The 23,552-nt window shown below is 35.5% G+C and overlaps 1 protein-coding gene across 5 annotated transcripts in view; it reads right to left on the bottom strand.

Annotated features, from left to right (window-relative positions):
* Positions 1-23,552, bottom strand: part of GPC5 (glypican 5) — a 577,648-nt gene that overhangs the window by 212,191 nt on the left and 341,905 nt on the right. The window contains exons 9-10 of one of the 5 annotated variants that reach the window (XM_068182440.1): positions 15,890-15,978; positions 11,833-11,895 (exon numbers count right to left, since the gene is read on the bottom strand). The exons of 2 other annotated variants lie outside the window; for them this stretch is intronic. In XM_068182440.1, the coding sequence (XP_068038541.1) occupies positions 11,848-11,895; positions 15,890-15,978 (137 nt within the window). In that variant the 3' untranslated portion in view covers positions 11,833-11,847. 2 more of the 5 variants (XM_068182438.1, XM_068182441.1) reach the window with 2 other exon arrangements.

Here is a 23,552-nt window from a genome sequence, read left to right as displayed (position 1 = left end):
TGTGCCATATTACAGACAAAATATTTAGTAAATGCTCATATATTAGTATTTGAATGTTCAATTTATGTATTTGGGGTTTTGTCATCTTTGATAGCACTTCTTCCATAAAAAAATGAACCTGCTAAATTCTTGACTGTATTAGAAGGTCTTCAAAGCTCTCTTGCTTATAGCAGTTGGGAGAGGGAAAATAGTAACCTGAGATATCAGCCTTCCCTCATACCTGGAAGGAATTGCTTTGACTCTCAGCAAGAAAAAGTCTAAATGTCTGTAATCCAGGTGTAATCAAGTTCATTTACGCTATGAAGCCTTGCCTTGGAAAAATACTATTCTGATGAAGAGTACAGCTAATTACATTGGAATTAAAGCTTAATACTTCTAAGCTAAGAAAGAGTTCTTTAACTAAAGAATTTTACCTCAAATTGATGTGAGAAAAATTGGCAGATTATGTAAAATAACCTGGTGTGGTTCTCTGGCCTGGGCAGCAGAATATTGACAGGCAGCTAGGATCACTTTTTATACATGGTAATTCATCTTACAAAGGATAATCCCCAACACCCTATTTTTTAAACTAGATATGTTCTGAACATATGAAAGTCATTATTTTAAGGTCAAACAAGCACTATAGATTTATATGTGCTTCTGAGATCTCAAAAACATGGAAAAAACAAGGAGAATCTTCAATAGCTGTATTCAGGACACTGATAATTGCTATGACATCTATAAAGATGTGGAAAGAAGGGTACATGACAAGAGAAACTCATTTGTTTACAATGAAAATTCTAGAGTACCATTAATGGTTATATTGCAATTTCATCTGAGGTAATGAGGTCTTTGATTTATTTAGTATGTATTTGGTGTTAACTCACATGGGAACTGCACCTCGTGCAAAGGAAATTGCAATGTAAGAAGTTTGGACATACTTTTCCCTGCATTTAATGTGCTATTTCATTATTTGGAACATAAAATAAGTGTCAATTAGACACTAAGAAAAGGAGGAAGGGCTTTGAGAAGAAATTACCCCATCTAATCTATCAGCCATTTAGATGGCAAGCTGAAAATATTTAGAGTTCAGACAGAATGGGAATTCATGTTCAAAAATATTTTAACATCATATATTGGGGAAACCCTATACTTCAACTTCTATATGTTTCCCTTATAGGAACTCTGATAGAAAGGAAAATAAAGCTGTTTATAAATGTATCACTACTCCAGATTTTAACATTTTACTTCTGATTCCCTTTAAACTGGTTTATTTGTACAAACATTATTTATCTCAGTATGCTCTGCTTATGTCATATAAATACAACTTTTTTATTTCTTTGTGTTTGATATTTTCTGACTTTAAGCTAACAAATGAGAAATGTTCTTTTCTTCCTTGTTTTTCCACAAATGTTCAGTATGAAGTTTCTATTTCATCAATGTCCAAAATCTAAGGATTTTTGATTGAATTTCTGGGACATCATTAAAAACTTATTTTTGCTCTTTCTGGCAAGGTAAAGTTATCTGCAAGTAGAAGCAAACAGCTTATGAATGTCATACCTTGCTAAATTAAGGGTTCTAATGAGGAAAGAAAACTATTATAAGGTTTAACAGGTCGATGGTTAAAAATACTGTCTCAAAATAAGAAGAGAATGAAGACAGATAAGCTCTTACATTTTTCAAAGTTAGAACAAGTATTGAAGAAAAATACCATAAACTGTAGTAAGGCTATATATGAGAAGATACAATATATAAGAATCAAAAATAATACATCAATTTGCAATGTGGTATCTCAGAAATTGGTTATATTGTGTGAAGTATTAAAACCTAGATAGATGGAATTGATTGATCAAGGGGAAATTGAACCACTACCAAATTTTCACTGCTAAATGAAAGATTGACATATGTCTTCCCTCTCTTACTTTTGCAGTCTAAATGCGCACAGAGGGAGTCAGAAACCAGATTTAAACCAGTCAAAATAAGACATCATGACCAAATCTTTTTCAATATCTTTTTCATGTGCTGAAAAACTATGAAGTTTGGTAAGCAAAGCTTACAGGAAAAAGTCTGCCTAACTAAATTGCTGTAAACCATTTATTATTACTGCAGTAACTAAGAAAAAGAAACACCAAAGGTAAAAGTTTTACAAAGTTATTAAATCATGTCTCTTCACAATTAATAAGCTCTAAATATGACACGAAAACCAAGGTTTTATGAAACATTTGCAACTTCAACTCTTGGTAGTAGTGCACTGCTGTTTCTTACAGAAAACCAGAGAGTGGTCAGTATAAGAAGCATTGCAATAATGGACTGGCTGGGAATACCTGGGAAACTTACTTCTAGTTGGAAAATGCCATGCTTCTTAGTCCTGGGAACAAAGTCTAGTTAAAACTACTGAAGACAGAATAGGAAGGGCAAAAGAGTGAGACTAGAACACTCTCCTGAGTGTTGGAAGAGGCACCTTTTGGACTTTGGTATCACATCTCCAGCGCCTGCCAAGCAAACAGGAGTGCTTCCAGTACTTTTGTCTCACCTACTCTTTTGAGGCAATTTTAAAATAAAATATTACTCTCCTCCTCTGAAAAGGCTCAAATGCTTACACTCAGGCAAGAAATAAGGTTATATATTATCTGCTGAATCAGGTCCCTGGAGAGATGCTGCAAACACTCCTGTCACCATCCTCACAATTTCTAATAAACTCTTTTCTACAGCTCACTGCTCTGTGTTGGATACTGTTAATATTATTCTAACAACTTCCAAAGGCACAGGCAACTCTGCAGCTGCTGCACCCTTCTAGTCTGCATGTGGGAGTGAAAGCAATCTTCCACTGTTTGACCTTGGTGCAGAGTAGGCAGATAACACTGAAAAACAGAGATGTGAGGCACAGACATAGAGTGAATGATTCTAGGGCAATTCCTGATGGCTATTCCTCTGAAGTTACTGTGGTGGAGATAATGCATTACTAAACTGTTGGAAGGTCCTGCTTGGTTAAAACACAGGGATTTAAAACTACTTATTAAAGAAAATTCTTAAAGACTAACTACTCCATTACTAACTACTCCAATTTCTTTAATTTCCTAAGAAATTAAAGAAAGCTCTTAACAGTCTTGAACCAAGGTATTCTAAAATGCTCTGGAAGTTATGAAAAAGAAAAGGTTTTACCTTACAGAATTCTATAGCAAGAGAACAAGTTTTATTTGAAAACTTTGTTTTCTCTTGCAAGACACAATAATTTTCTCATCCACTGGGCAGTATCAGTTGCCCATTAACAAGTATTTTATGATAAACAGCTGCAAATGAAAACTGAGCTGGATTTGAAACCAGAGGAATAGGATTACTGCATTCAGTCTGCAGAAAATAGAAATGAATATTGCCATGTTTTCCATGGAAAGATGTTAAGACAACATATAATTTTTTGCCTAAATCCAGTAAATGAACACAAATAGTTCAACTCATCTCAGCAAGGACAAATCAGATATTTCACCCTTCTCAAACCATTTTACATATGCTTGCATATGTCCTGGAACACTGATCATGATTAATTATGATTAATTCAAAACAAAAAATTTAAACAATAATGGTCATTTTTTAATAGAAGCTTGCAGGAAATTTTTTTTAAAGGCTGCCAGCCAAAAGCAACACTGCTGTTATATTCCTACTTGAAGTTTGTTTCTACCTTTCCAGATTAATTTAATTTGGATTAATTATGATACGGATTAATGAAGATACTTGAAAAATTAAATTACAAAACATATCACAAAAGCCTTCTGTTCATAGTCCTTTTTCTTCTTCTATCACTTAGATTATATCAGACCTAGGGAGAGTGCAAAATGTGATGAACCTTGCCTTTTGGAACCTGGACTGCATTTGACTTGCAATCAGTCTGAAGGCCTAATAAAGGTTTTATTTCTGAAACTGTTCCAAAATGTTAAGAATTTGTAATTGCATCTGTCTGGAAGTATTATTATATTGCCAACTAAATAATGTTGACCCAAGTTAGATTACAGACCCCTTTTACTTTGGGAAAATCTAGAGATACTAAATACAATTGGTAAAGAGTATAATTAAATAAGCACATCATTAGGTGTCTCCATAGGCTCATTTAATTGAATTGAAAAATTCTATGTTGAAAAAATATGTAAAAGTATCAGTCACTACAGAAATTTTTTTTTAATTGCCTCACTACATTGCTGAAAGCTTTATGAATTTTACCAGTTTAAACATCTAAGCAGACAACACACAAAATTTTGTTATGAATTTGCAAATGTGCTCAATGTTTACATAATGATTCCTCTTCAAAGATGAAAGAATGAATGGAGAATAAATAAATTGTGACCTTCCTGCAAAACAACTTTCCCTTTAAAGATGGATCATGTAGGGTGATGCTTCACTGCATTCAATATATTAATAGTTATTAAGCTGACAGAAAGTCAATTTCACTGTAACTTGTTCTTTACCAGAAAGCCACAGTAAAATGAAAAAAAAAATAAAAGGAGGATATTCAATCCATGCTTCCCGTAAATGTCATTGTACATTTTAATAGAAAAAAAGGCTTCATAGACATTAATGAATAAACTGTACATAAAATTTAAAAAAACCAAACCCTATATATATTCCTATCATGTACTGTTTAGGCATTGACTGATTTTGAAGTGCAACGATCCTTTGAAGTCATGCAGGACAAGTGCCTTCAATAGCCAACAGTGACTGATAGGAGTATGATTTCTGCCACTCCTAAAACAGTACTGGAAGAACATGAAATCATATAGTCATCACTAATATACAGATATTTAGAAATAAATTATTATAAAGGACAGCTAGTATAATTTGCCATGCCAGTAAGTTATTGCATACTAATAAGGGTATAGGAAATAAATAACATTTAACACAAAACAAAAGCTTAATTCTTAAAGACAGCAAAAATATGCAAATTAATACAATAAAAAGATACCTTAGAAATGTAGAAAACAAGACGTTTTGGATTCTGGAAATGAGAAATTCCAGATAAATTTACACAAGGATTGCTTTATCTTATTTTTACTGTACTGAGATTATTGTGAGTGTATGCTGAATATATTTTCAGCAGCTCAGTTATTTTAACTGATTGAAGATATGCAGTTGCAAAAAGAAACTGTTACATGACGTGGTCATCAAATTATCTAGTGTATTTTATTAAGTTACAGTCACATGTTAAGAAGGCATTACAATTAAAAAAGTGATAGCATGAATTAGGCACTGAAATTCTGATCCCACTTCAAGTCTGCCTAAAATGATGATCTGAAACAAATCCTCTGTGCCTGATAGTGAAGTACCAATGTTTTCACAACTTGGCCATCTCAGAGTTGTTTGCTTCTAATGAGATGAGTAACACAAGCTGTCACAGGGATCATAAGAGCTGAGCTTTTCCACGTGGAAACGTTAATGTGCAATCTAAATGCACCTTGGTGAACGTTGGTGTTGCAGGGGGTCCAGAAATGCCATACAGAGAAGGGATAGAGAACTATTTCCCAATTCAGTATGATTAAGCACTCCATAAATCTTTTTTTTTTTGTTCACAGAGCATGGGCATTTCTAGAATTGGAGCTAAAGTGATGAACACTGTCCTAAATGTTATTTCATAAGTGTTATTTAGAACTTTACTCTTTCAGGATTTCTTTTTTTTGTGCAGACTTTAAACCGCTTATGTATTAGAGATATATCCTTATTTAGCAATAGAGTGACTTGCAAACAGAATAACATAGTACATAATAAATAAGATAAATAACAGGAAGTTCACTGAGACACATGGCACTTAAAATCCAGTAAAGAGTATAAGTGAAAAATCCTCTGGCCTTTGTATGACACAAAGGGCCAAGCAATTATTTTAAACAATCAAACAAACAGCTTGTTTTCTGTCAAATGTTATTTATTTCATACACCCTGCAGTAACTTACTGTAGAGAACAACACTTCAGCATGATTGTTCTCAAACATTTTGACTATTGCTACAGGAGAGGTGATCAAATGTGAAGGTCCCCATGGAGGTGGGGAAGCCTGCTCTGATCCAGCTTCCTGCTGTACATTGACACTTGTGCTCATCCCCACCCTCCTAAGTCATTTCCTGGAGAAGGGCTGGCTGTGCTTGATACACATAACAGGAGAAAAATCTCATTTACATAAGAAGCATACACCAAGTTAACTATAAAAAGACATAGATTAGAAAGATACTTCCTTGCTGGTTTTTTATCTCTGGCATCTCTTTTTTTCTCTCTTCTCTCTTTCACTTTCTTCATTGCATTGTTTGCCCCAACTCTGGATCATCCAGGCAGCAGCACCAGTGGAGGATCTAAGGACTGGTGATATTGTTTGGTGTTTTCCCTTGCTTTGGCCAAGCAAATCACAACTATCATATTCTATTCCATACTCCATATTAAACTCTGCTGTGGGAGTGGGGAGTACACTGCTTGCGTAATGGCATGTTGTGGCTTGTGAGCCAGACCTGTGAGGAGTTTCCTGTGGGAGTTGAGAATTTATTGAAGTGTACTGGACAAAATTAAGGGGCTGCTGTCACTTGTGAAAGTGTATTGTACAAATGTACAGGCTTGTTAGCCAGCACCTTCTCAGTCTAAATAGTGGGCTGGTTGCCAAAGTTTTGGTGACTGTAAAATAAAACAAGATTTCCCTGACACATGGTCCTATGTCTTTGTTCAGCCTCATGAGAATTTACAAGGAACACCACAGCCCCTACCTGTGGGTTGTGACACTTACTGGTAGGACAAATGATATTAGCTGCTTTTTACAACAGATTAATTGTTGATACAATTTTATAGCGTTGTATTAGGTATGAGGTTTGCTAGAAGATGAAAGCCTGTAAAGGGACTAGAAAAAAGACCTGTTCTAATAGAGTTTTCAGGAAAACGCCACAAAAGTGAGATTAATTTAGGAATTCCACAGTGATAGGTGCAATAATCTTACTTAAGGGAAAACTTTGGTATGGGGTCTAATATGAATCAAAAAGTTTATAAAGCATTGCCAGCATGTAGATTTGAATACAAACGTGTTTGATAGGAACCCTTGCAAAAGATGATAAATTATTTTCACATTGAAATGAATGTAGCTAATATTTCCCCTTTTTAAACTTAGCAAAACACAACATATTTGTGATAGCAATTAAGCGCTGTGTATCTGATCTGGTTTTCCACTACACTTGAGCAGCACAGGTAGAAACCTGTACAGTACATACAGCCTCCAGGATTTCTCTGTGTTTTCACCTACTCTCTGCTGCGCAATGAAGTTATGATGAAAATTATTCTTTAAAGGATAATTTAACTACAGCCTCAAATTTTCAATCTATAGTGAGAGTTAATTAAAAATCCATTATTGCTGATTTTTTGGAAATATGAGTACTACCAGTTTTCTTCTTAATTTCATTTGATCTGTCTAAACAGGTAGATTACACATCAAGAAGACAACTGGGTGCTATACATATGCAAATCTTTGCCTGCAGGGAATTGTTTGGTTAAGTTTCCCAGCAATCATTCTTATGATTGAAGACATTTAACATTTTTGATTAAATCACCTTGGCACAAAGACCAGGACCTTATTCATGAGGTCTACTGATGACATTCACATCACTATGGAGGACTGGAACTTCTCACAGGAATAACTGGATCTTTCTGATGTATGAATAACAGTAATTGGCTGAAAATCACCAATGGTATAGACTGACTGAAATACTTAGGAAGTGAAGAGAAACAAAAAGAACTGTTTCTTGGGTTGGTTAATTGTAAAATTACTACGAACCATCAATATAAGGCAATGGTGGAGAACAGCACTGTGCTGGCTGCATCACATTAAGAATTTTAAGCATAGTTCTACAGGGCTTCTGTAAAACTGCATTTTGAAACATAAAAATTATTACCTCAGATTGGACTTCATACAAAGACAAACAAAAAAAATCTGGTACTATCAGTCTACCAGCAGAATAAATTTGCACTACAAAACCAATGCATTGTGAATGGAATATAAGGTAGCCTTTGACTGCCCCCGGTGTCCCCAGCTGATTCCCTACTTATGAGGAAGCCTGGTTTCCTCAACATTTTAAGGGTGTTGTTGGGAAAAATGTGTCTTTATATATATAGGTAATTTAGATAAGCAAAGGCTTTCAGGTAGATAGAAAATCTAGACTTTAAAAAATAGAGATAAACTAAGTAAAATACATTATATTCTGCGCTATAATAGTATTTTCTTTATTTTTGCTCATGGAATAAAATATTATCACCAAGAAGAATATTACCTGTGGTAGGGAAAGTAATATTATTAAGCTGACTTTCATAAAAGTGAATGCTAATTATAGCTGCTAATCCAATGAGACACATTTCAGAGGTGTGCATAATCACTACAAATTTCACCTTTCTGTGAATATATAATGAAGCATCAGAGACTTATTTCTAAGCATATCAACTTCTGTCAAGAGATTTTCATTACATCAAACATTGATTAAGCTAAACTTAGGTCTACCATGCAAGAGATGTCTTTGAAGTGCTGGTAGGCATCATTTAAAATGTATCTTTGCAGAGACCTCCATTACAATGTGTGAAAAGGAAAGAAGGGAATATTGTCAGCTTGTATAATGTACTTGAAAATTACAAAGTGGAAAGTTTTGTGACTTTTGCTTTAAATCTGGAGACTGTGGAGAAGCAAAGGATAAGCAATGGAGGTAATTATATTCAATGCCTTTGATGGCTGTTGTTCTTACTCACAGAAAGCTTCTTTTAATAAACTGGGATAAGCTTGTCATGCTGTTAGGGTCTATGTGGGATCTTGTGTGTGGAAACAAGAGCTGATACAGGTACATACCCTATATATGCAGAAGAACATATACACACTACACATATACATACACTGATATGGGGGAATTCTTCACTGTAAAGAGAAAATCTTCAGTAGTTCATGCAAGTTTTATGTTACAGACACAGACAAATGCTATCTGGTCTCATTTAACCCCTGTGCCACAGTGGGTGCATTTCTGTCACAGCAAGTTCTGCCTATTCATTTGCTGAATAAAATACATGAATACATGCATTCCAACATGCTGCACTGTATCCTTATCTGGTCCTGCTGAAAAGAACTGTAGCACATGCTCAGGACTGTGCTGTGCTACACATGCAATATTATCTTTCTGTTTTACATAGGCTGGTTTTGGGTGGGACAGAGCTAATTTTCGCCATAGTAGCTGGTATGGGGCTGCTTTGGATTTGTGTTGCAAACAGTGTCGATAACTCAGGGATGTTTTAGCTGTTGCTGAGCAGTGCTTGCACAGAGTCAGGGCCTTTTCTGCTCCTCACCCCAACCCCACCAGTGAGCAATCTGTGGCTGTGTGGGGACGCTGGGAGGGGACACAGCTGGGGCAGCTGACCCCGGCTTATGAAAGTAATATCTAACACCATATAGTGCCATGCTCAGCATATAAAGATGGGGTAAGAAGAAAAAAGGGAAAGTTTTGAGTGATAGTGTTTGTCTTTCCAAGTCACCACGATGCGTGATGAAGCTAGGCTTCCCTGGAGACGGCTGAATGCCTGCCTGCCCATGGTGAGTAGAGAATGAATTATTCCGTTTACAGTAGATTCTACTGTTATAGCCAGTATAAGTACCCAAAGAATACAAAAGTGGTACTCAATATTTCATTAATGCCCAGAGAGCCTTCTGTCTTCAAAAGCAATAAATCTTTTGAAAGAAAATAGAATAATTCTTCAGTTTGTAGGAGAATCCTGTGGTAAGTTAAGCTCATTTCTCACAGCACTGAGACACCATCTTCTTTCACTATTTCTAATAGCAGTTTAAAACACTATATCTTCCAGGAGCCATTGCTCCTAATTTTATTAAAACCCTTTTTAACACAGTACTGTGCTTTGAGGAGTCTTATAGCTCTCAGTACAGTCAAGGGAAAGCCAAGGTGTTGAAAATAAAGCCTTTAAAGAAGTTACTATCAGGGTGTAGCCTCATGTATTATTTTTCACATTGAATAAGATTACCATTTTCTAGCCCTTTACTGACACTATCCTACTGAACCACCACATCACCACTTTATAAAACTCCATACACAAGTTTTCAAGTACTTGATCCTGTTCAGGTTGATCCTGTTGTAGTCCAGCCCCTGGTGCTTTTATAGTCCTGATCAGTTGTCAGGGAGAAATGCAAAGGTAACTCTGAGGGATACAAAGACTGTAACTGAAGAGTTGCATACTCCAGGTTTACTCTAAGTCCAATAGTGTTAAGGAGGGTCATTTTGCAGCTTCCAAGGAGGATTCATGGGATGAAATACACATCCAAGCTGACTTGAAAGGCTCCTTCCTCAGACAATAGAGAGATGTGTTCTCAACTAGGAAATTATTCACCTCAGTTCCAGGGACTCAGTTAAATTGTCTAAACAAGTCTACCGAAATTTGGGCTAGGATATTGCACATGGTCTTCCACTGATGTGCCAGAAAGGGAAAATTCTGTTGCAGAACCTATAGTATTTGGGGTTGGGGGTTTTTGGAGGCATTGGGAGAGCAGTTTCAAACATCTGCCAGACCCTAAGTTTTGGATGCCTTAAAGCATCTCAGATACCTTTAAAGCCCTCAAATTAGCCCTAGATGTCTATATGAGAATAAGATGTGCCCTAGCAATGCTTATTCCTTTCCTTAGCAAAGATATTCAAGGGTAATTAGATCAGAAACAGAGGACTGGAGTCAAGTGAGATGAATACCACTCTCAGTGGTAATTAGGTACTGCTTTGAAAAACATCAACCACAAAACATATAGGAATGCTTCCATTACTCCTCTCCTACCCTGCCTGCAGCTAGGCTGTAGCATCTGAAACTGCAGAACTTCAAGGTCTTTTTACTGGGGAAATCATGGGGTGTCTGAATACTCTGGCTTGGGGGCAATTTGCCTCTGATATGGTGCATTTCATAATAGTCATACTGTAAGTGGCATAAATGCCACCCATAATTCTTTCTTAGGGAAAGCTTCTATTAAGCAAACTGTATTCGCAGATATGCAAGAATGGTGTAGACATTTACTAGCAATAACAAGGCTATAAAAATTCAGTCAGAACTTCCCTTTTACTTTTGCATCCTATACTTGCCTTTTTAAATTAAACCTTAAATCAGTAGTAAACACAATGCTCTTCACTGCTGCTTTGAATTAGTTTTGTAGTTTATTATAATTCCACTGATCTAACAAGGTTGTCTGGCCAGCTGTCAACAAACAGCACAGACAGGAGAAAGACAGGAAATTGAAATTAAGTCAAACAGTTTAAAAGTGCTAATTAGGATGTTTATAGATAATGGTGTAACTTTTGGTTTTCTACTATTTTTAAGACCATATTAAAACATGTAAAAGGCTTTTGGTCTAGGGACACATTAGAGGGTGACCTGAAGTGGTACCTTTGTCAGGTCTGTTTGTACAATTCTGTGAGACAGGAAACCCTGAGGAAACTGAAGTGTGCCAACTGAGCACTGTAATGGAGTTCCATGACCTGTATTATGTTTTGGGGATGTAATTGAGTTTATGAAGTCTGAATGGAAGACCAGATTACTGGGAGAGGTCGTCTGCTCCATGAAGTGGTGCAAGAACTGAAAGAGGGTTGTTCAAAGTAGCTTCAAATAAGACAGGCTCCTGTTTACTAGACAGTTCCCAGCACTCAGGAACTGCTACATGTGATCTGCAAAGGCAAAATCAAGAGACTTTCAAAAGAAATTTCCAAAGAATCTTTATTTCTTTGGACTTTTGGAACTGGCGTGTCTATATAAAATACTGTATCTCTAATTTCTTTTTTTAAATTATGCTCCTAATGTCGGGAGATTGCAATTGTAGCCTTCCATGCTAATATTTGCTCATGAAACTAATTAATTGCTTGCTTATTTCTGTCTTCAGTCCTGCCAATCACAATCTGGAATAAGCATGTGCATATTTTTTATTGAAATCTAAAAACATAATGTAAAATGAAAATTGATCGCATAATTTCCTTCAGTATATCAATAATACACTATTTTACTAGGATTCAAAGTGCAATTAAACTGCTGAAGAGGCTACTGAACACTAAAACACATTTTTTCTTTAACTGAGAGCCAATACCTTAGAGGATAATATCCCTATTAACAAAAAAAAAAAAAAAAAATAGAGATAATTAAAACCTTTATAAAGCATCTGTCATACAGCTATACTCATTAGGGACTGAAAAACCACACAGATTATAAAAGATGAAAAAAAAAGTAAATCTGAAAATCTGAAGTTCTCCCCAAAATAAAATGGAAATAATAAGGAAAAAATATATAATGGTCACACCTTTGTATAAAAGCACAGATATATGAAACCGAAAAACCCCAAACCCCAAGCCTATAACTTTGAGTAAGGTTCTGATGTGTAAACAAAACAATCACCATGTAACATTTCCTGAGAAAAAAGCAGAATGATGAGATACAGTGTGTATCGCAGATTATTGCACTTTAATTTCTAAATGAGCTTAGACATCTGTGAAATTAAAACCCCAGGGCGGACAATTTATGTGACACTATATTGAGAAAGGAACAAAGCTTTGAGATGCAAATTCCAGCTTTCCATTGCATCAGACCAGGTAACCTTGCAAACAACCTTCACACAGACCAGTCCTCTCCACTCTGACTGATGTCTCCCATATGTATCTATTTCTCCTCTCCGTTTTCCAATCAAGTTGACAGCAATTCCCAGTTCATTTTCTAAAGAGACTGATAAAAGCCAGGCTGGACCTGTACCTGTTATTAACCTCTCTTGTACCATTATTACTTATTCTTCTCCTTTGAGATAAGCAGTTACATTGCACTTGCTGATCTTTGCATGTGATGTGTTATTACATAAAAATGGTACTGCAAATGTCAGCCTGTTACTGGGTCATTAAAGTCAGGTCATGATATTTGAAAATTTGATGTTCTTAACCTTTTCAGGAATTAACCAACATATATTACGGGATTATTTATCTTTGTTTGTTGTTTTTGTCATGGTTGTTGTTGCTTACATCAATTATTCATGAATACAAGGGCATATATTATGCTATAAAAAGCCATGAAGTCTAATTGATTTATTCATATTATTGAAACTATGATTTAATCATTAATAGTGCTTACATATTTATTTTTACTGGCCAGTTTGAGTCTCCTTCATCATTGTGAAGAAATAACTTTGAGCTTTGTATATGCACAAACAGTTACTCAAATGTCTTCTATACATAAACACAACAGCATGAAATAGAGTATGGAAAATGACCCCAAGCTGCAACAGGGGAGGTTTACTTAAACACAAGGAAAAATTTCTTCACCAAAATGTTGGAACATTCCCTGGCTGCTCAGGGAAGTGGTGAAGTCACCTTCCCTCAAGGTATTTAAAAAATGGGTAGATATGGCACCTTGTGGGCATGGTTTGGTGGTAGACTTGGCAGTGCTGGGTTAATGGTTGAATTTGATCTTAAATATATTTTCCAGCTTAAATGATTCTATGAATCTACTATTCTGTGATACCCTATTTTTTCTAAGTGAAAATAAGGCTTTTTGGCCTATCATTAGCATTCCTGAATCTTCTTCAGTTATGTACATCTTCACATTTGTTTCAAAACTAGGTTAAATGATGGATATTTCTCATTTTCAATTGTAAACTAAAATATCTGATAAAATATGTGTTTGAAAATGGGGCACCCTGATATTTTGCAGATATGAATGAACTGCAAATCTCAGGTAATGCTTGAAATACATCACATGATAGGCATCCTAAAAATGCCAGAAATTATGACACTTTTTTGTATAACTGCAGCCCCCAAAACCAAAAATCTATGAAGTTCATTAGTTTTTGCAGGCCCAGCATCACTTTCTGCCAACAGCTGAGGAAAAAAAAATCCAAAAAAAGATGGTGTTCAAATACTTGCCATGTTTGCTTTGAATTGGAACCAAAATTCTTCTGAGAAGCCTTTCAAATGGAAGGCTTGAACCCAGACTCCATCTTCTACTCACATAGTTTAATTCTCTAAATAAATCAATCCAAGATTTTTTATTGACTGCTGCATACCACATGGTTTCTGCAGACAACATAATGTCTTCCTTTTGTATATTACATTAAAATTATTCTTACATAAACAAAAAAGAATATTTTTTGCTAATTGTATACCTAAATGTTTACCATATATAAATATATTTTAATTCATTTATTCAATATACTTGATTAAAAGATGTCATGCAGAAAGTCTTCTATGAGAACCTTCTTTGGTTGCTAGTATAATTTGAGGAAATGTGCTAAAAAGCTCTGTGTAGATATCTTTTTCCATATTTTATATATACACATTTATAGAGTAATAATGCCAACGGCATGCTGGCCATCTGCTGTCCAGCTTTAAGAAGTGAATTGTCATTCTTCAAAACCAAGCAAATAACATTTTTTTTTCCTGATATTTACTTAATTGATAAATACTCTTGAAAATTTAAGACAACTACCAAAGGAACAAATCACTTTTTACAGTGAAAATATTTAAATTCATTTAAAACATGCAATTTACAATACCACTCTAGAGAAGATGATTTGTGTGTCTTTTTCACACTCCTGAAAACAACTACTGAAACAGGGCCATTTTATAAAACATTGTTAAAGCAATCAGCAGTTTTTAAACTCAAAATATGAACTGTAAGAATATGTCCTGTTGTTATAGCAATCACTCTTGTTTAAGAGAAAAATGGCACAAAACTGTCATAACTTGTAAGCAAAATAAGCTATTAAAAAAATAAAATCACAGATTAATGATTCTAGCAGTCATGAAGATGTAATCTCCAGAAGTGATTTATTACCTTTCTGGGGAGGTGAATGGGCAAAGTGTGATAAACTAATTGCGAGTATTTTTATGGAAAGCTTTTGCTTCATGTCAGCTCAAGATGCTATTGCCTCAGTTGCTGATATGACACAGCCAACCAGGAACAGTGAGAGATGCATCAAAAAACCATTCACAGAGGGAAATATATTATTCTTCCTGGTAGTCCTGGGATGGAGAAGTTGACTTCAAAATGCTAGCAGTACGGCTCTTCAGAGAAAGCAGAATATGGCTTCACACATTTTTCTGGGTCATTTTTTAAACTTCTTTCATCTTTTGTTATTGTGTTATTACTACCAATGCAATCCAAAATCAATGGAATGCTCATTAGAGATACTTTTTTTTTTTTAAGAAATCATCATTCTTTCATGTTTTTCTTAGACCTATGGACCAAAACAATATAGTTCACAGGTGGCTTGATCCCATCCATCTACAAAATCTTTTAAACCTTTGAATTTCTTTTTAAGACAGTGTGTATCTTCACCATATTAGGACAGGGCTGCATAATTTACCTTTACTTTTGAAATGAACGTTTCTCTGGAGTTTTGACCCTTTCATCAGGGAAATATTCCCCAGACACACTTGAGAAATAAATGGTCTAAATGAACTTTTTAATAACTTTTTACACAGTATCTAATTGTGGACCAGCCTAGCAGCAGCCTCAGCAGGTGCATTTCTATCAAAATAATTTCACTGCATTTTCTATATAATTGAACTGACTAAGTTCTGCTGCATCATGATGTTTTCTTTCATTATAATGACAGCTGTGATATATTACAAGTTGGTTCTTCAGGAGAAGAAAAAAGTGAGAAGACAAAATACACATTTCAACCATAATTCTTCAAACAAAGCATCTAAGGGAGAAAAAAAAAATCAAGCAACAAATCATTACCCCAAGATAGGAAGCAAATAATCTGAATGGCAAATAATTTTGTTCCAGAAGTACCTAGACTCTTTTCGGAAAATTCAGCATATGAAGAGTAAGTAAAAAAAAATTATTTTAACATTAGTATATGCCCTCAAAGTATTATTCCTTGTGGTAGAAGAAATAAAACACTAATACCTTAGAGAAACTCATGGCGTTCTTCAGTTTCTTAGCAGTGAAACTAGTTCTGAAGTTCTTCCTGGTGGTGTAAATAAGGCTTTCTTTCACTTTTCTCACCAGGAACACCCATTCCAAAACATTCAATAAATACATTAATAAATATATTAATCATCTGAGTGCTATACTGTAACTGCAATTTGCAGCCATTAAGAAAGTGCCCTAAGAATAACTAACTCTTTAAAAAAGGGAGCTTATTAAATAAAGGAAAAAAAAAAGTAAAATTACTCTGTAGCTACATCTGTTTTCAAAAAAGTACAAGGAGTAATTTGCTGTCGTTGAGAATGGTGATCACAGAATTAAAAGTAGCTTTTATATTCCACTGTGTTGAAGAAGTGTGTTCAATTTTCTAATAGTCAGAAATAAAATTCCTCAAATAGGACTTATTTTACTACTGTAATTGTGACTTCTTAATCTGAATATTACTTTCTCTTTGCATTTGTAAGCTTACATGGCACAACACATAAAGAATTAATAACATTATTAGGCTATTGAGTGACTAATTGCTTTCTCATTAATAGTTCTCAAAAAGATTTCACCTATTTCATCTGAACTGAGAAATTGCTATTCTTCCAAGCAGCTTTTTAATGCCTATTGGAACAAGCATTTATATTATTACCTTATACCCCCTCAAAACATGTTGCCTCTGTCAAAACCTTTTAGATACATTGAACTACTATTTCTCACTACTCAATGCAGTACTTTGGAAAACATAATGATGGAATGAGATGCCAAAGAGAAAAATTCAGTTGTGGCAGAAAGGCAGGCCCACGGAAGAAAAATGTAAATTAGTTGTGTTCATCTTAGGCAATGCCTTTCACTCCTCATAGCAGAGTGTGTAGGGTATGTGCTTATTTCATAGTCCTTCATTTGAATTACATGGAGACCATATGCACTTCTCAGTGGTCAACAGAACATTCCCAACTCTAAAGTGCTCCCGTTTGCCTCTAGTGTCAGCTAACGTTTCAGGCATGAGATGGTAGGATGCAAGAGAAAGCTCTCAGGAAGTAGAAAATGCATACTTGTAGGGAGATTGTTGCCTCAAGAGTAATTCCTCAGATTTGCTGCTTGTTTACTGCACAGAGTGAATTTTTTTTAGGAAAGCTGAAAGCAGGAATGGACTTCAGCATTCAGCCTAGAGTGTTGCCTTTAGTGGCAAAGCCTTTTCCAGGCTGGAGAGTGGACTAAGCCCTTGATCTCCATTGATTCAGATAAAAGTTTATAAACCTTCCATATTCCTAGACAAAAACACCTTTTGAGAAGTCAGGAGTATCCAAAACCTCCATTGGGGTTGGCAAATATTGCAGAAGTCTTGTGAGAGGCCTGTGTATCTGCCCAGCAGAAGGAGAAAAAAACTGAATTTCAGAATGCATTAAACACCATAATTACAACAACTGGACCATGGCATAAATATCCGTAGGTTAGTGGTCAGGGGATCCCCAGAACGCAGTTCAGCTATTCACATGCAGACATTATACGTGGGCACTACCTGATTAGCTTGGGACAAATGAATGAAGACCCTACATTTGGTTATTTCATTGTAAATGCCTACAGTCTGGAGCTTTACTTGGGGCATGGCTCAATCAATCACTTGACCAATCACTAATCTTTCTTTCATAAAACATGAATTCTGGTTCTTGGAATTTGTTGAAAAGAAAATTGGAATACTGAAGAAAAGAGGAAGGGAGGTACAATAAAGGAAATATATTAACAGCATTTTCAAAGATTTTAGGAATTATTTCTTCAAGAAAGTATCCATTTATTTCAAGAATTTATGAAATGTTTTCACAGATTTGTGGAAGGACATTGTATAGGAAGCAGGGCAAATTTTACAGTCATCATTGTTCATTTTTTACAGACATAAATAACTTATAAAAGCTGCCTATCAGTGCTTTCTCTAGCAGAACTTTAGTGCACACATGAAGTAGAAAAATTCATTTAAGTGATAACACAAATCTGATTAAATAAAGTTCTGGCACAAACCTAAATATGATACCTAAAATTTACTAAAGTCACATAAAATGTAGACTATCTCTATTATTTACTGCTGGACAGTTTATTGATGTATTAGCTAATTAGCTATGAGAATCTGAAGTTTTTCTGCTATGCACTAGTATTGCTGAATTTTATAAAGGAAATTACTTTTTTTTCATTTTTGTCCTTGTCAATAAGACTCTTGCTTCTCTAATTCTAGCTATGGCCACAAGGGAATTTTTGTAATCTCAGTGAATGATCAGAAAAAATTTGTGTTAATTCATATCAATTTCTTAGCACTTCCTGTTGAATAATCTCATTAAAAAAAATTATTTAAAGGTAGAGGGTTTTTTTTTTATTATTTCTTGTATCTGAGCACCTAATTTTGACTCTTAGATAATAAAGACGTTGTCTGAAATTATCTGCTTGTATCAAATCACCTTAGAGGATATTATCTCAAAACCTGCTTTGCATTTACCACTTTCCCCCAAAGTATTTACACAGTATTTCAGATAGGTCTTTACCTCCATTTCCTGCATTTTCCAGTTTCATATACTATGAGGACTTCCAGAGTTGAAAAATCACCGTAAAATAGCAATTCCATTGTGCATGAAAATCTGATTTCACTTAAAATTGTTTTACCTGTCCTGAAAACAATTCCAGATCTAAGGAAGTGAAAGGATTAAGGGAACTGATATGGTTCTAGGGGACCTACTTACCATGACCTTAAATTGGATAGGGGTTTAAATTACATGTAAAATTACATGTACTAGGCTCCAAGAGGGCACCTCTCAGACAACAAGTATGTGGTTCACCTGATCTACAACAAAGGTATTTTCTATGCACTGCATTCAAGAGCTTTTGGATGAACAAGACTGTAATGGGTTTGCATGGCCAAGCTTTGGCAGCAGAGGGGATACAGGGCTGGTTTCTGTGAGAAGCTGCCAGCAGCTTCCCCCATGTCCAGCAGAACCAATGCCAGCCAGCTCCAGGACAGACTCTGCTGGCCAAGGCTGGGCTGATTGGAAGTGACAGTGATACCTCTGTGATAACATAGTTAAGGAGGAAAAAAAAAAAAGTTATTGTGCAGATGTAATTGTGGCCAGAGAAGAGTGGGGTGAGAGCATGTGAGAGGAAGAGCCCTGCAGACACCAAGGTCAGTGCAGAAGGAGGGGCAGGAGGTGCTGCAGGTGCCAGAGCTGAGATTCCCCTGCAGCCTGTGGTGAGGCAGCTGTGATCCTGCAGCCCATGGATGTCCCTGGGGATACAGAGATCCACCTGCAGCCCGTGGAAGACACCCACACCAGAGCAGGTGGGTGCCTGAGAGGAGGCTGTGATGGAGCAGGATCCTGCAGACTGTGGAGAGAGGAGCCCACACTGGAGCAGGTTTGCTGGTAGGACCTGTGACCCTGAGAAGGGACCCACCACTGGAGCAGGCTGTGCCTGAAGGACTGCACCCCATGGAAGAGTGACCCATGCTGCAGCAGTTTTGGGAGGACTCGTGGGATGGACTCACATTGCACAGTTTGCAGACAGCTGTTGCTTGTGGGAAGGACCCCACGGTGCAGCAGGGGAAGGACTCCTCTCCCTGATCAGCAGGAGAAGCCTCAGGTCATGAACTGACCATAAACCCCATCCCCTGTCTCTCTCTGCCACTGGGGAAGGAAGTAGAGCTAGCAAGAAGAAAGGGGGAAGGTGGTATTAAGGTGTATTTTACTTCTCATTATCATGCTCTGTTTTTGTTAGTAATAAATGTAATTAAAATCTCTTAAGTTTAGCCTGGTTTGCCCATGATGGTATTTGGTGAGTGACCTCTCTCTGTCCTTATCTCAGCTGATCAGCCCTTCATTATATTTTATCTCCCCTGTCCAGCTGCTTAGGGGAGTAATAGAGTGGCCTTGGTGGATGCCTGGCCTCCAGCCAGAATAAAAAGTCATCATGGGAACAGAAACAAAACCGCAGCTTTTCCATCTCCCCAGGAACAGTTATATTATCCAGCAGAACTACCAGGACTTCTATTTCTTGATTTCAGCCCTTGCACCTCACATTGCTGGCTGTGCAGTGGCACGGCTTTAACAGAAGGACATTGTGCCTGTGTTCTCTGTGCTTGAGAACTCTCAGACTCTCATGAGGATACAAGTTTAAAGCCCCTGGGGACAGGAATGAAAAGCTCCAGATATTCCAGTCCTGAAGCTCTACTTCACCACACAGATAACAACTTTTTGTTGAGAAAATTTTGGCATGTCAGCATACGCTATAGTGTCTCCTAAAATGCAAATTATGTCATAAAAAGTGAGATGCTGATGAAACTCCCTGAGTGGAGATAGGAACAAGCTGATCTATGTGACCCTATCAATGTATCTTAAAAGCTGATGTGCCATTTCTTTTCACATTTTGCCACAGACCAGATGTGCTTTGATATGCAACATGTTTGAACTACTAATTAATATTTAAAAGTGTAATTCTGGCATAATCTGTATAAACATACATTTGGAATTCACAACATCCCGTCAAATACAATTTTTTAAAAAATGTACTCAGTAAAATGGTTTGAATGCCTATATGGGTTGCATATGACGCAAATATTTCTGACTTTATTGAACAAAACACAGGGTTTTTTATGTCATTTTTGCCATTTCTTCCTTCAGAACATGCGATTCACCTTCAAGTATATAAATGCAGGGAAAACATATTTCCTATTAACAGCCTTTTGTAAAATATCCATTACATATATTTTCTAAAAGTAGTAGGTTTCTTCTTCAAAGTCAGAAGTTATTAACAAAAACTTCCATAGAATAGTTTCAATGTTTTAATTTAAATACAAATTTTAAGATTAAACCATCTGACATTGAAGAAAAGGAATGCAGTAATTATATAGTTTTGTAGAAAAGAGAAACAAAATTATATCTTCACTTCTAAAAGTATACCTAGTTTGAATATACATTTAATACTTATGTAATCATGTTTAGAGTAAACTATAGCTAAATAAAGAATTTATATATTTAAAATCCCAGTGGTACTATTTCCTTGAGAAGTGTTTCTCAGACATGTTCTATTTGCTTCAGTGCTCAGTGGTTGGTTGCCTTTCTAGCTTTACCAGTTCTTTAAATGTTTTCTTTGAGTTTTAACAGTTCTCTGAGTGGAAAAATGTGGATGTTCAAAAACTCCTTAAATTTTACAGCCAGCATCTTCAGGAGTTTTTCTGCAACATTGGGTGGGGTACAGCTACAATCAAAGAAGACCAACCACAACATTTCCTTTTTAATCAAATGGTTAACACTAAATAAAAGCCACTTTTGGCTTTGTAACTTTTCTCAGACAACTATATTCAACATTTCAGAAAACAAAATAAATGTACCTGTAAGTATAAGTGTAATCACAAAAAAGCTTTCCTAGCAGTAACTAAGTTGAGAAAATATTTTTTTAATCCAAATATGCCAATAAGTAATAACAGTAAATTAAAAAAATCAGTAAGGTAAGGCACCTACTAACTTTTCATTAAATCAGGACAATTTGTGGAACTTAATAGCTTATCTTAAAAACAAAATCATATTTTGCTAGATTATTTAATGCAACAGTGATAACACATAGCACATTTTACAAAAATACTACACAGCAAGCAGTGGTTCTTTGCATGATAACAATTAAGGGTGCAGGTAATCTGCCCCACATCATACATGTGTAAAGAAATTTTACATCTTTGCTCCCAAGAACTGGTTTATAACTTTGTCTTTCTCATAAGAATTTAAATATCTAAAATATTTATGCCAATAGGTTACAAAATAATATAGTTTATTTAAAATACAGATGTTCTATATTGCAGACAATAGGGTAGATAAAAAAATTATAATCCATTTTCTTAGGTAGTGAGTCTTACATAGTCAAAGTTTTCCATTTTTTTTGGTTGGAGTTAGCTTTGCAATCAGATATTGCCTAAGATCTTGAAATCAAACTTGTCCCCTCCTCAGCATGACTTTATACTTTCCAAGGCTCTACTTTAAGTAGGTCAACTGGTTTATAGTTGTGTGAAGCCACTGAAAGCTATGCTGTTGTGTGCCCTTTTCCAAGTGTATTTTAAAATCAATTTTTCCTACACACAATGTAATGAATCTAATCAAATTTGGGTGATCCCTATATTTAATAAAGAAGTAGTTATGTATGGCACACAATGGTTAACAGCAACATGTTGATTCATTAGGAATCCAGTTATATTATCTATATTATAAAATATCAACCACAGATATTTAATTATTAATATAGCCACAGTTTAAAAGAATTTTTTTTAGGATGCAGTAATTACAACATACCAGTTTGGTTTTTTGAGGTTTTTTTTGTCGTTTGAAACCCACAGATTACTTTTGTAAAAAGCTCCATATCCCAGATCACAAGGGGCTTGTTCATATGAGCTTCATGTTCTGTAATTTGTATATTTCAGGTGTTTTTCAGTGAAAAGGAAAGGAAGGGAGGAAACAGCTGACATACCTCAGTCTATGGGGCTTTTTCATACAATACATCAGTTGGAAAACTTCCAACAAAAAAAAATTAATTAGGACATTTTTCTCTATGTGGAGAGAAAAAAAAAAAAAAACTATATTTTTGATATGGACATGCATGGACACATCCAGCCTAAATTATAAATATATAATTTTATACATATGTGAGTGAAGTAAACAGCACCAGTTAATAAAATTCTTTCAAGTGGCACAACTCTATTTTCTTACTGGCTGTAGGAGCTCCAGGTATGATTAGACTTGAAACTATAAATAAATAAATAAGTAAAGTGGAATCATATTTTTTGAAGAAAAAAAATATGATAAAGGAAGAGATGTTGACATTTAGGAAACTCTTTTCTCTCTGAAACTTCTGTTACAGCAATGTAAATTGTAGCATTAGCTATAAGACTGTTTCAAGACCAGAATTTCAAAGGTGATCACTTGAGTTTATTAAGGACATTTCCATTGTTCTCAAAATATGTCACTGAAATAACTTTGTGTTTTCTTTCTAAACAGTTATGTATTGATGGATTGCTGTGTTGAAAAGTTTAAACATTTAATCTTTGATGCACTTGCATTTCAGAGAAATATGAACTCTATTTATCATATGAAGTTTCTAAAGCCCTTCCCTGTGAAAGACAGACTGTACATAAAAACAAGATGCTGCATCACAAAACTGGAGAATTCTTCCTTTATTCATATTCTGTTCATATTTCTGTCCATACTGACTCCTAATGAAGTAAATGGGAATGTTGCCACTGACTTTGTTAGATCTAGAATTTGACCCCTCAAATTTGGTTCTTCTTACCTTCAAGAATCCCAAAGCATTCTTATCCCTTTTTCTCAGATTCCTTCTTTGCTTATAGATCCTTTCCTCACAAATTGCCCCTCAGGTAGAAAGAAGGAAGACAGTGTATCTGCAAACTCACTGTTGGTTTCCATTAAAGTCTAGACCACAAGGTACTCAGTAATGTTGCTGCTTGTCTGTATCACATATAACTCTTAGGTTCCTTCCCTAAGTTACTTACAGCACTCAGCATTTGAATTAAAACATTTTTCCTTGATTTTATGTCTAAATTGTTCCTTTTGCTCCCTCAATTATGATTAAAAACTTCATTAAGTGGAAAAGCATTCTAATTTTTTTAATGTCATCACTT

Source organism: Anomalospiza imberbis, chromosome 2, assembly GCF_031753505.1.
Source record: "Anomalospiza imberbis isolate Cuckoo-Finch-1a 21T00152 chromosome 2, ASM3175350v1, whole genome shotgun sequence".
Lineage (NCBI taxonomy): Eukaryota > Metazoa > Chordata > Aves > Passeriformes > Viduidae > Anomalospiza > Anomalospiza imberbis.
Note: the sequence above shows the minus strand (reverse complement) of the source record. Positions and strands in the feature narration are given on the sequence as shown.